Below are 13,557 nucleotides of genomic sequence, written 5' to 3'. Positions count from 1 at the left end.
AAATTAAATGGGAGAGAAAAAAATTCTTAATTGATATCACAGTTAGTTCTCTCAACTTTTTAAACCTTGGTGATTTAAACAGAGAGCACAGAACTTATTCCTAGGTTACATTGCACAAAGGAAAGATACTGGGAGTTCAAAAGCTGAGTGCTTCTTATCCTGTTAAGTGTACCAGACGATCGTAGCCTATCTGGGATGTAACCATTGGGCTCTATTTTCCTGCCATGAAAGCACCTCCATGGAGGAGTTTGGTGATAAAGGCATGGGTCTTGACTAGCCATGGGCACTCCCAACAGATCTGTAACCAGGAGTACAGAGGACAAGAGGTCAAGTACTGAACACGCTTCAGTCTCCAGAAAAAATAAAAATGAAAAAAAATAAATAAATCACAAAGCACTCACGATGCAAAATATCCTCAGACTTTACCCCCAAAATGTATTATACACAATTAATCACTGTACCATTAACAACTTTTACCTGCGATGCTTTATACCTAAGCCCACTCTTCATAGAAGGCTGTTATCAGTACACAGAGCTCAGAGTCTTGAGGCAGTGCTGATCCTTCCCTGTCCTTCACTGTGCTCTATGATGTACCTCCCAGAACTGTCTCTAACCTGTGCTTGAGAATCAGCAAAAGGAAATCACCGCCACTTACTGTCTGCTGATTTCTCACTTCTGCAATGACTTTCTTGTCCCTCCAGTCAAACTTCTTTGGCAAAGGTTTTTCCTTTCCCTTTGGCACTTTTATGTATCTGGGGAGTTTGTGAGGTATGCTTCTTAAGTAAATAGCTGAACATGGAACACAAACATTTATAAATCTGCTTAAACAAATGACGAAAACAAATAAACAACACAAACCCAACCCGTTTTACTAGAAACCATAATGGTAACTTTGATCTGTAGTCACAACCATGAAATGGCACAGGATTCTCAAATCCATAGAGCAGTCGTCATAGTCCAGAACTAATTTAAATATTCTTACAGTTTCAGAAAGAACAGAAATATGCCATGTGGGAAACATGAAGACAATTTTGTACCTTTGAACTCTTCAGGAAAGAGGTGAGAAAACTGATTTTTCCCATAGAAAGCAGATCCATTATCATTTGATGGTGAATTCAGTAATCTAATTCTTTTCGCACTTTCCTGAATGAAAACAAAAGTACTGTGGCTGTTATTAAGTTAGCAGCAGTGAAAAAAAAACAACTGTAAGAGCAGAAGGTTACCAACAGCAAACGTGACCACAGAATCAGAGAACCACTGAAGTTGGAAAAGACTTCTAAGACCACCGAGTCCACCCACCGAGCCAGCCCCACCATGCTCACTAACCATGCCTGTCAGTGCCACATCCACCAACACCTCGTGGGATGGTGACTCCCCCTCTCTTGGCAGCCTGTGCCATTGCCTCCCCACTCTTTATCAGAAGTAGTTTTTCCTAATATTCACCCCGAACGTCCCTCCCTGGCACAATTTACAGCCAGAACCCCTTGGTAACTTGCTGAGCTCACATTCAGCTCAGTCTCACCCTGGGCTCTTATCAAGCCAGTCTGAAAGTGATTAGACTAATTTTAGCTTCGGAAAGCACACAAAGAGACACAAAGTGCACAGATGGTATAAAATCAATATAAGACCAACAAAATAAGCTGACAACAAGTGGTGCCAAAATCATCTGACACCCCTTGTCGGGCAGCACAACACGGAGATGCGTGAAAACATTTCATCCTTAGATAAGATTTAACCTCGTCTCGATTTGTGTCGCAGAACTAATATAACGTGTACGCAGCACAAGGAATACCCAAGGGGGAGCCGGCCACTGCCGTCATGCTGCCCCCTGGCGGCGGAAGCAGGGAAGGAAGGAACCCGCAGGCATAGAGGCGAGCAGGGCAGCAGTGCAGCAAGGAGCGGGCAGCAGTGCAGCAGGGACTGGGCAGCAGGGCAGCAGGGCAGCAGGGCAGCAGGGCAGCAGCGACCTACCCGCAGCGCCGCCGCTTCTTCCTCCCGTCCTCCTCCGTTCCACGGAGGACGCCCAGCAGCGCCCGCGGGCACCGGGAACGCGGCGTGGGCCGCTCGCAGCAGGCAGCACGCCAACCCCAACGCCAGCACCCCCATCATCACCGCGGGCCGCCCGGCCGAGCCCCGCACCCTGCCGGCTCCCTGCCCGCTCCGCCCCCGGCTGCCGAGTCATAGCGGGTGGGGTCTCAAGAGACACCCCCACGTCGGCACAGTTCGCGGCCGGCTGCTTGCAGGGAGAGGCGGGGTCGAGCTTCTCGTTTGCATGGCTGTGCAGGAGCGGGGCAGCGCGGCGGGCGCTGCAGCTGCTGGCGGCGAGGCAGGAAAGGGCGAGGGCTGGCGGTGGTGATGATGGCTGCAGAGTTTTAGGAGAGAGAGCGTAGTTATTTGTTGGGATAGCAGAAACGCGGCTTGCAGCTCTTAGCATGTGAAGGGGCCAGTGAGGAGCAAGCAGGAGCGTGGCTGTATGGGCGTGATCCGTCTCTTCCCTCGCGTGCTGGTCCTGAGTCAATTCGGTCTCTGCTCTGCGCATCTTTTCCTCACTCAGGTGTGGGGAGCGCGTTCTGTCGTGTTTATTTCCTAGCTCTGAGGCAACGAGGGGCGCCGCTCCTGTTTCACGTACCCGAGTTTGCTCTCTTCTGGAAAATGGCTTTCAAACAAACAAAGAAGAAGTATCTTATTTTTGCTGGTAGCTCATGTTGGAGGAGGTGCCTGATGGCTCAGTCGGTGCTTGCCTGGTGTATCCCCCGGTGTGGCTTTGCTGTTAAAAAGCAATGGGAAACTTTCTCTGGAGTAAGATTGCGTTATCGGAATTATTATGTGCCAGAGGAAGTGAAAAACAAAAAAACCAGTACTTAATGATATACCAACAGCTCCTTCCAGTCTATCCTGCTGGTTAAGGAGCTCGTGTTTGTGGTGTAGAACTGCTTTTGCTGTGAAACACATGAGGGCAGCAGAGGACTTTTGGAAAGGTAATACCAAACCGTGCGATTCCTTAAAAATAAAAAATAGAAATAAGCAATCCTAAAGGTATCCAAAACAGACTCACGTTAAAATATAGATTTATAGCATATCGACAGGCAGGCAGCCCCTGCTCTATTCTGAATTACTCCGGTATAAATCTAGTCCAGCTTCATAAAGATAAAAGAAAATATAGAGGTCACCCCAGGCAAGTGATCTGTGTTATTTTATTTTATTTTTTATTTTTTTTTTTGTTTTATTTTTTATTTGTTTTTTTTTTAATTTTATTTTTTATTTGTGTTTATTTTATTTTTTGTTTTTTTTATTTTTATTTATTTTTTATTTTATTCTATTTTTATTTTATTTTTATTTTATTTTTTATTTTATTTTTTATTTTTTATTTTATCTATTTTTATTTTTTTGACTTTGTAAGATTTTTTTTTTTTTTCCCCAGGAATTCTATTGAATATTCTATTGGTAGATGCTTATTTTTTAATAGCATTTTATATCTTTGCTGCTCTTGCTGTTTGCTAGAAATATTTAATGAATATTTCTACCAATGCATGCTAAAAGAAGCAGTAATAATGTATATGTTTTGGAATCCCTAAACTCGTTTAAAAAACACTTGCTTTGAATGAAGGTATTCCAGTATTAACAGAACCTGTTTCTCAGTAGGTGCAAAATTCCCATTTTTAAAGTGATACAGCTGACACTGGTATAGTGGAAGGATTTTCATAGTATGACAGAGTTAGACAGCATACTTACGCTTATTAGACTACCTTTATTTTTCTCCCCCCTCACAGTGAATTTTCATGGATTACTCTTGCTGCACTTTGGCCTGTGTTTGTAATTACCATGGCAAACTGGGAAAAAGTACAGTAAGTGACTTCTGAGATGAAGATTGGTCTTCCAGGGTTGGGTAGTGCCACTGGTGGGTGCAGTTGTGAAATGTGGCAACCAAGTGGTAATTCACCTGTTGGGGTGATGTGTCCCCTGCACTTTGTCTACATGGACTTTGGCCTTCCATGTCAGTAGAGGATGTTTAAAGAATGAATGTTTAAAAGGCAAATGAATCCCTTTGTATTGTGCAGTCCTCAGCCTGCTAAAGGAGAAATAATCTAAATCCTGCAGCAGGGGGAGCTGAGCGCCTTGTCTTGAAAAGGCTTGTAGGGAAATACGGCTTCAGAAGAAGCCTAAGGCTTCTACTCATTTAAAGACTTGCAGTGGTTTTGCTCTCTAAATACAGTTGCAGTGGTAACAATTACTATGTTTAATTTAAAAAAATGAAAACTGTAATTTTGGGGTGAAATCTGGTCCTGTTTAAGCCAATGTGAAGGTGAATAAGCAGCATTGCTGCAGCTAGCATTCTGAAGCCTTCTGTCAGCCTTGAGTTAGGCTTCAAAGTTTATAAGCAGCAGAGGAAATTACTTATGGCAATGTTGGTATTTACAGGAATAATAACTTTGTAAGGGGTAGCTGGATTTTGAAAAATATCTTGGTTGGTTGAGAATATTTTCCTGTTGGTTATCTGGAAGTGTTAAGGCCAGGCTGGATGAGGCTGTGAGCAACCTGGTCCAGAGGGAGGTGTCCCTGCCTGTAGCAGGGGGTTGGAATGAGGGATCTGAACGAGCTTTCAACACAAACCATCCTGTGATTCTATCTTCCTTTGCAAACAGTGAAATAACTGTAGGACCTCCTTCTCAAGCATGGCTCTGTATTTCACTTGAGTGTCCTAAATTCTAGTAAGTCTCCAACTTTTTTCTCTTATTCCTCTTCTCTCTTCAGTCTTTTCAGTGGAGTGAAATATGAACGTAGAAGGCTGGCTGCTTAATTATAGGATGAAGTGCTCCAGTTAGTGCTATTTTGCAGAATATCCTTTGGTAAATTTCTCTAAATCCTCCAGTTAATTTGCTGATGTATCCTTCCTGAATACATCAGCATCTTTGTCTAGTGAGAGGACAGGAGGACTTGCCAAATTCAAGTAGAAGGAGAAAGAGGTGCAGCTTAGAAATGTGTTTATCCTGCATAGATTTTTCACTCATTACTTTGGATTATTTCCTATTCAGTTGTAAGAACTGAATTTGCTACTTAGGAAGAAGTGCAGTGGGAATGTGCCATATAAGGAGGACTTAGGAGTTGTTATACTGATGAAAAATCTGGAGCCAAAGTAAAGGACAAAATGGTTCAGGCTTCAGATAATTTTCACTCCACTGACATTGATGTAATCATCCTCTGAATCAGAATTTGAGCATGTTTGGGAGCTAAGATGTTGTAAGGAGAAGAACTATGTGCACATAAGTTTTCAGGCAGCCAAGTCCATCCTGGGCTTTTAATTATACTTTTTTTTTTTTCCCCACTTAAATTACTATTTTTTTTTTTTCAAATAAATATTGATTGTTTTATTAAGCTGCTCCTTTGTATACAAAAATATAGTTCCACAGTTATTGTTTGGTGCTGGTGGTGACTGAAGGTAGGGTAAACCAGGAAGAGTTCCTTTGAAGTGAATGTGGAATTGTCCTAATGTATGTAATGCTGTGTAGATAGAGGTTCCCAGATGATTAAATTACATTGTTTTGAAAAATTTAGAGCATCTCAGGAATTGTTGTATACAGGGAAAAAGAAAATTTCATCGATTCCTCAAGTATTTATTGTATTTCATTGTATTTTTATTGTATATTATATAATCTGAAGCATAACGGCGGCTTACTTCACACTTTCTCCGTTAGCAAAATTTAATCCTGGTTCTAAAAGGATACTTCCTGGTGTCTGAGGCTTGAAGTTTGCCTTGTTTGGGTCCACAAGGATATTAGAGCAGAAGTGCTCTAATATCTGCTCTAATTTGCTCAGGAAGTAGAAACATTGTAGGTTATCTTACACAGCAGTTATGATTAATTTAGCATTTATTGTTCTATACATTATAGGTTATCATGTGTAGCTGACCAGAGAAAACTAGAAAATCCCTTGAAAATCCTGACTGTGGCAGGTGTTACCCTTTTAAGAGCAAAACTTTCTTGTAGCTCAGCTTTTCCTTGGGACATGAAGAATTTATTAAACGTGAAGCCCTTCTTTCTAGTAGGCAGGGCAGTCATTGAAAAGGTCATCTTTTAAAACAGTTTGAAGTTCTGCATTACAAAAAGCATTTGACATTTCATTTTTGCCCTGCTTTTTCACGTGTAGCCATGCACATAGCACCTATGGTGCATTTGCTGCCGTAACTCAGTAGTCGGAGTACAAGATCACAACTTGCTAGAATTTGAAGGAAAGTAATTTCTGCTTAATTTTGGATTACGTGTCAAATCCTTTACATCTATATTTAAGTTTCAGTTAAAATGAAGAATATCACTGTAATTTTTAACATCTTTTTTTAGTAAATACCTTGAGGTAATTCTTAAAGGAATATATAGTCTGAAAAAATAAATATGCACTCAGGATTTTCAAGACAGAACTTACACGAGTGCTAAGTTGCAGCTTCCTATGCTTTGTGCCCATTAGCTTTGTCAAAATGTTTGTTACCAGTGTGTCACTAGGCTAATGTTCTGCTGGTGAAATGTGTTGGGTTTCTTTTTTTGTGCGTGGTTGTTGCTGGGGTGTGGAGGCGTGATATTTATGAACAAGTGTTAATGAAGTCAGTATATTCTCTGAGCTGTCTCGTGAAGAATCCTGCTAGCTGTTTACAGCTCTGGAGCAGACAGTGCTCTTTGTTGGCAGGTCAGTAGGTAGAGAAAGGAGATGTGTGACCCATGTTTCCATTTAATTTGAACAGAGCTTCTCTTTGAAGTGGCTAAAGAAGTTGTATAGCCTTGCTACCAGGCTGAACTCAGATTACCAGAGGACATTATTAAGAAGAGTATGTTAGGTTGGAGTCTGCAACTTGAGTGCCTTAGCTGTGAGCCATGGACTCCCTGTGTTGTAGGTGGAACACAAAGCAGTGTAGTTATCAATAAAGCCAAGTGTATGGGTGCACTTTTCCTTAAGGATGCACTATTTATCTTGTAGTTGTGGAATGAGGTGAGATTGTCCCCTTATAAGCATTAAAAATCCTTTCTTTATGGGGCCAAATGCATAGGGAGTTTTTTTATTATTATTATTATTTTTTATTATTATTTTTTTGCCTTCCCAGCCAAAATATAGCCACTATGGCAAGTCCCTGTTACATCTTCCAGCAGCCTGGAGTGACTGAACTCTTGGCAGCCTCCTGCATCCCTACTTGAGCCTTCCTGTGCTCAAGAGATACCAGGTGACACAGGCAAAAATGAAGACCTTCCCTGTTTTATTTGGATGCTGAGACCAATGGTCCTTTTTATTGATATTAAGCTTTTCTTAGGACCTTGAAGTTGAGATTAAGGCTTAATGCCATCTTACTTAAAAGCTAAGTTTGTAGTGTGCTACAATTTCCTCACTATTTAAAACAGCATCCCATCAGTCTGTAGTTTTGTTCACTTGTTTTTTCTGATCACCTTGGAAAGGAAAGGTTTTTTGTTTTTTTTTTTTCAACCTCCAATGCAAATCAAAATATGAAGACAAAAAGATCAGCATGTGGTCTGCTGTAAATAGGTGTTTCTTAGGTGTGAATATAGTACCTAGTTAGAATAGAACTACTTGCACGTGAAAGCTTGGTAAGTGATGAGCTGCAGACCCCTTTGGCTTGTCTGGTTAGCCTTCCTTAAATTCATTAAAAAACACTCTAGTGGATTTTAGTCTATGAACACTTCGTTCTTAATAATCTTGCAGTTGCTGAATTACAACCTTTGGAGAATAGAAAGAGAAGCTAACAAGATGACAGAATCTAAAAATATCTCCTTTCTGTGTGAAGTATCTTTATAAATGCAGTTGGTTCACTGAAACATTGAACTCCAGGTTTTTGATGTAGTTTTCAGTAACTGTGTGGAAGAAATACGGAGTGGTTTTAATGCAAACTTAGTAGTTGAATTCTGATTCAATAATCTGGTGATTATTCCTGGTGAATCTAGATAGAAATTTTGACTTCTCAACTTAGTTGTTGTCAGATCAATTTGATTCTTGTAACCATTCAACCAACAAGGATGAAAATGTAGTAACAGCAGTTGTATCATTAATAAAACACGGTACTAAGTTGACTGTTCAGCAGACAGGATGTAGAAGGATAGAAAGCATAATAATAACTTCATTATGTTAAGAATTAATTTTTAGGAGAAAATCACATTTATTTTTTTTTTTATGGAGGATCATTTGAGTAGGACAGAGTAGGGACTGTGGTTTTTTTTGGTTTTTTTTTTAAATACTCTATAAAGGACTGTGGACTCAGAGTATCCAAGAAGAACAGTAAATAGAAGGTATTCGGTAAGGTAAGTAGAAGGTAAGTAGAAGGTATTCGATTGAATCAAATGCACAAGAGTGGTGTGTTTCTCCTTAGAATTCCAAGGTTTGATCTAATAGTTGATTTATATACTGTATTATCCCTTTAAACTCTGTTTATGGGCTAGCTTGGCCCAGTTCTGTGACTAGTGGGGTGGAGGCACTCACAGATCCATGCCACCAAAAAGGGGAAATGGGGGAAAAGGGTGGGAAGATGCGCCCCGAAACAAAACAGCAGCAACAATGTGAGGAGAAACAAACTAATTTACTGAATATCAAAATGCAACACACTGTAATACGGTCTAATGGAGTATAATTATAATAGCAGCTAATAAATCAAATATAATGAGTGTCTGAAAGCCAAAGCCTTACTGTAATGCTGAGGCGAGACGTGCGGTTGGAACAAGATGAGCCAGACAATCAAAAAGGAATTTCAGGTGACCTACCAAAGCCTTTATTTGTTTCCCTTGAGTAGAAATGACAGCAGAACAGCAAACAGTCCTCTGCGGAGTGCAGTAGTTCTTCTCTTCTGGGACATGTACCTGGACCTGGAGTGTTAACTCTTTAACTCCTAGTGCACTACATGATGGAATACCAGTAATCAATCATAAAACCATGACAGTATGATGCATGTCCTACTCATGTAGCAGCAGGGATAAAAATGGTATTTTGCTCTTGCAGAGTACTGTACATATTATGCAGGCACTCATTAAGTGTATTTGTGTAACTATTCTGCAATGAATGGCTTTCGTTCAAACGTAATGTGCTATCAAGAAAAAATTGTGTATGTTATTCTCCAGTTCTTTTTCTTCACTTATAATCTACTGTACCATGTAAGCACTGCAGTTTTAAGGGAGGTTCAGATGGACAGCTGTGGAGATTTCCACAGGAAAGGTTATACTACTCTTGTGCCATTACAAGTTAGCTTTCCTAAAATCAGTATATAACTGGAGAGCTAAAGCAGGCAGGATCCTCATATGTTATATAATACCTTTCACGTTTGACTTGGTGTTTATGTGCCAAATAGAACGCATCTTAAAGTCAGGAGTAAGTAAATGATGGAAACACCTACTTTTTGAAGGATTTGTTATAGTCCAGCTGTTTAAGCAAGACTGATAATCAAATTGTTAACTCTTCCTGGCTGATGTGACTTATACCTTGATTATAGAAGTTCTACAGTAAAGAATAAATAATGACTGCACAAAAAATCAGCAGCTGTGAAGCTCTGGTTTGATCTCTTTTAAGTTCACTACCTCCATGAAGCAAGTATTTATTTTTTCAGAAATGTCTGTTTTCTTGGTTCACCAAGGAATGTTTTTCAAAAAAGCCAGCAAAGCCAAATCAAACTCTCCATTTTTTCATTTCTGTGATCAGCAAGTGAGCTATGTGGTGGGGTTTCTAATATTGTATGAAGCTTAATGTATCCGAATGCCTAAAATTGCCTTGTTTTTTCATATCCTAGGTCTGTGTTGTAGCTATTTCCAGGAGAAAATATGATGTTCAGAGCAGCAAGTCAGAGAAGAATTCAGCTTTTTCAAAGGCTTCCCTTTCAGAAGTAGGACTAAGTATGAAAGAGCCTGATGTACCTACAAGTGTGTGCAGACTAAGAACTGACAGAAGTTGCTGGATCCAGTTGCATTTCCTTGGTCTTACGAGTAAGTATGCTAAGATTCATCTTAATTGTAGCTTCTTAACCAGTCGTGTTCAAAGTGCTATGAATTGTGACTTCTTTCTGCTGCCTTTTGCCACAGAGTTCTGTGTAGGTTAGGACTCAGAATGCTCTCCTGTTTTAACAGCCTGGAGCGCCATGTCTCAGATGATTCCCTATTATTTGCCTGCTGTAGAGAGCCTGCTTTGCAGGGAGGCTGGACTCAGTGGTATCTGGAGGTCCCTTCCAGCCCCTACAATTCTGTGATTCTATTTCCCTTGTTTCCCTCCTTTTCTTTCTTGTTCTTCTGCTAGAAAACCTGTACGTGCAGCCTTATTACTATAAATCTGTACCTCACTCCATAAGGGCTACTGGCTGAGCCAGGCTGGCAGTACTGCATTGTCTGCAGAAATAAATGTTCTGCATTATCTTCTCAGTGCTGCAGTTCTCAAAATGGATTCTTTTTATTAAATCAGCACCTCTAAATGACTGCCTTAAAAACACTACTGTAATTTCATTAAATTTTCTTGCCTATTGGAAGTAGAAATACATATTGATATAGATAAGCAAGCTAATAGAAGTTGAAAGTAGCAAGAAAGCCATACTGATTATTAGTATTTAACTTCCTTGAAGTATGATTATCTGTAGGAAGGTGTTAGATAAAGCAGATACTGAAACACCTGACATTATATATAGGTACTTTTAGATGCAGTATATTCATTTATAAAAACACTTGTGTGTGGTTGAATTTTCTCCTGGAATGTCCATTGTCTTAGATACTTAGGCAAAATGGGAATTTGATGAAGTGACACTTTTCCTTTTAAGATGCATTACTGGAAGAGGAAGTAAGAACAGGGAGTCAGCACCATGTGGCCATTCTGCTGTCTTTGAATGGTTGATGTGTTCCAGAGATCATTCTGGTAAATGTCTTGGGATCATTCTGCAAGGTCTTCATAGAAGTTCAGTTCTGGTCACGAAGTTGTATTTGGATGCTGCAATTTCAATTTTCAAGAAGACTGGAACATCTCAGTAAAATCTCCTTCGGATATGTGACATATTGTTAAAATATGTTAACATACTGTTAAAAAATGTCATATGTCCTACCACAGTGCTATTGTTTCACTCTCGTTGTTTGTATGGACACAGAAAAAAAGCAATGGAGAATTATGCATTTGGTTTTGGTACCAGACTTCTGATTGTTGCACTCCTGTCTAGTTATTCTATCTAGCTGGTATATCAGATATCAGACATTATGATATTAAACTCTGTGGTTTGTATTTAATATCTAAAATAAAATTTGCAGTACAATATATATCATTGCAAAGTGAATGAAGCAAATTTGGTGTGTGCTTATATCCAAGTTATATATATAAATAAATATATATATATATAAATAGCTTCTTCCAACTCTTCCCCCTCCATGCAGTAGCTTGATTTGACTTGGTGGCCAGAAGCTTATTAGCATTAAGGAATATAGTATTTTTGAGCCAGAGGAGGAGTGAGAAATATTGCTTTCTGCACATCTGTCAAAGGGCAGAAAGAATGAAAAAGGGAAGTAAATGATAGAATGTGAAAAATAAATTTAAAAAACCCCAACAAAATAAACAGTAAGACAAACATAAACCCAACAAGTGCTACATACTTTATATCCTGGCTGTGAGGTGACAGTACCAAGTCTGTACCAATCAAGTTGCTGTGATCTTACAATATTTGAGAGTTGGTCTTCCCACAGATGGCTACCAGCAAATTCCAGGATTTATGAGATGGTGTGGAGTTACCTAGCCTTCTATCATATCTACCATGTCCATGGGTGAAAATCCTAGTTCTTCTCTGTGTGATTGAAAGGTTCAGTTGGCCTTTTGTGTTTCCATTTTGTGTGACAGTAGAGCAATGAACAACTTTCTTGTTTTGCCATGAAGATGAGCGGCAATGTGCTCAGGTGTGAGTAAGTGTTGTAGCCCAGATGTTCACACAAACACCTACAAGGAAGCCAAGTTTGATAACAAAGTGTAAGAGTGCAGTTTGGAGACCTCAAACTTTGCAGAAGATAATTCTAGTGTTCCAGAGGATGAGCTAAGTGCATGAAATCAGTGTGTCTCAGTAAAGGATGCCAACTGTGGAAAAAGTACATCAGCCTAAATGCATGCAAGACACTCAGTCTTAGGAAAAAAGCTTATTCTTAAACCTAATTCTCTGTCAATGAACCTTAGTTCATGCGAACAGTATCATTTTAACAAAAACTTGGATTTATTGCCCTACGCTGTAAGAGCAAGGACATGAAAATCTGGTTGAAGGAAGTGATTATTCTCTTCTATTTGGCATGTGCGAGTTGCTCCTGGAATACTGTTTAATTCTGGCTCCCCAGTACAAGAAACACGTTGATATACAAGAATGACTCTGGAGAAAATAATGTCAGGGATACTAGAATGTGTTGTATGCAAGGAGCAGCTGAAAGTTGGGTTTGTTTAGCCTGAGGATAAAACCATGGGAGGATCTTACTGCTGTCTGAAATTATCTGATGCTTAGTTTATCTGATGCTTATCTTAATAAGACAAAACTCAACTCTTCTAGTAGGTGCACAGTGATAGGACAAGAAGCATCATATCCATGATAAAGCAGGTTAAATCCAAATTAACATAAGGAAAAAGTTTCATGTTGAGGATGGTTAGACAAAAGAGCTGATTATTTGTGCAGTCTTCATCTTTGAAGATACTCAGAATTCAAGTAGAGAACCTCACCTGGTTGTTCCTGTTTTAAACCTTGTGTTCTCCAGAGTAGTTCCAGTGTGTATTGCTCTTGGAATCAAATTTCATGATCTGCTAGGAATGGTATAAAAAGAAAAAGGGGAAGAAAAAGCACCTCCAGAAAGCCCAGTTGCTGTTTTGCAAGTGGTTAGCCTTAAGGGGTGTATGACATAGTTACCTGATTATGGATGCTCATTCCTCCTTCAGTTAAATGTACCTTTTATTTGTCAGATGAAGCTAAAATGAAAAAATGTTCAGGGTGGTCCCAGCCAACAGCTTCATTTCTCTCCACATAGCTCTGAGACATAAAATTACTTTTCAGTGTTATATTTATTCAGGGAGACTATTTATGTTGGAGAATTCCCTCAGACTTTCTCAGCTTCCACTAGAAAATAAATGTGTTCATTTGTTGTTGTGACACTACCTTTGAGATGGCAAACATATTTTTTTAATTTATGTACACGTTTTATATATGTATATATAAACAATATCTATGAATTAATTAAAACAGTACCTTTTTACTGTCTACTTTTATAACACCTGGGTTGCATGAGCATTTATTTCACATGTAAAGTATGATCATTGTATTTCATGTATGTAGTCTTTAGCGTGAAGTGTTCTGGCACAAACAAAACATGATTTTCATGCTAGTGTGGCATTCAGACAGGAAGTTGTATCCTTCCCTGCAATAACAGAGAAAACAAACAGATTGTTTATACACCTGAGACTGAAATACTTTTAAAGCTCTTTGCCCTTGCTTCTGAGCTGTCGGAGTCTATATTGTTTTGATTCATTTGCACATTATGAAGTAATCTTGTGTGGATAGGTAACTGAGAATTTGTTGTTTCCCAGAATTTCAGTCTC

General features: G+C 39.4%; 1 protein-coding gene and 1 long non-coding RNA gene across 3 annotated transcripts in view; one reads left to right on the top strand and one right to left on the bottom strand.

The window, feature by feature from the left end:
- CTSO (cathepsin O) overlaps nt 1-2,168 on the bottom strand; it is a 7,656-nt gene extending 5,488 nt beyond the window's left edge. For both annotated transcript variants that reach the window (XR_008208501.1, XM_052690407.1), the window contains exons 1-3: nt 1,972-2,168; nt 1,038-1,143; nt 656-789 (exon numbers count right to left, since the gene is read on the bottom strand). Coding sequence is in view for 1 of the 2 variants with exons in the window: in XM_052690407.1 (XP_052546367.1) it covers nt 656-789; nt 1,038-1,143; nt 1,972-2,109 (378 nt within the window). In the remaining variant the exon portion in view is untranslated. The remainder of the gene's footprint in view (nt 1-655; nt 790-1,037; nt 1,144-1,971) is intronic.
- On the top strand, nt 789-13,557 carry LOC128084402 (uncharacterized). The gene is made up of 3 exons (XR_008208518.1): nt 789-1,059; nt 9,764-9,956; nt 10,775-13,557. It is a non-coding gene; the product is annotated as an uncharacterized LOC128084402 (long non-coding RNA).

Source organism: Tympanuchus pallidicinctus, unplaced genomic scaffold, assembly GCF_026119805.1.
Source record: "Tympanuchus pallidicinctus isolate F22 unplaced genomic scaffold, pur_lepc_1.0 scaffold26, whole genome shotgun sequence".
NCBI classification, from domain to species: domain Eukaryota; kingdom Metazoa; phylum Chordata; class Aves; order Galliformes; family Phasianidae; genus Tympanuchus; species Tympanuchus pallidicinctus.
This window is presented reverse-complemented; position numbering and strand designations above follow the sequence as displayed.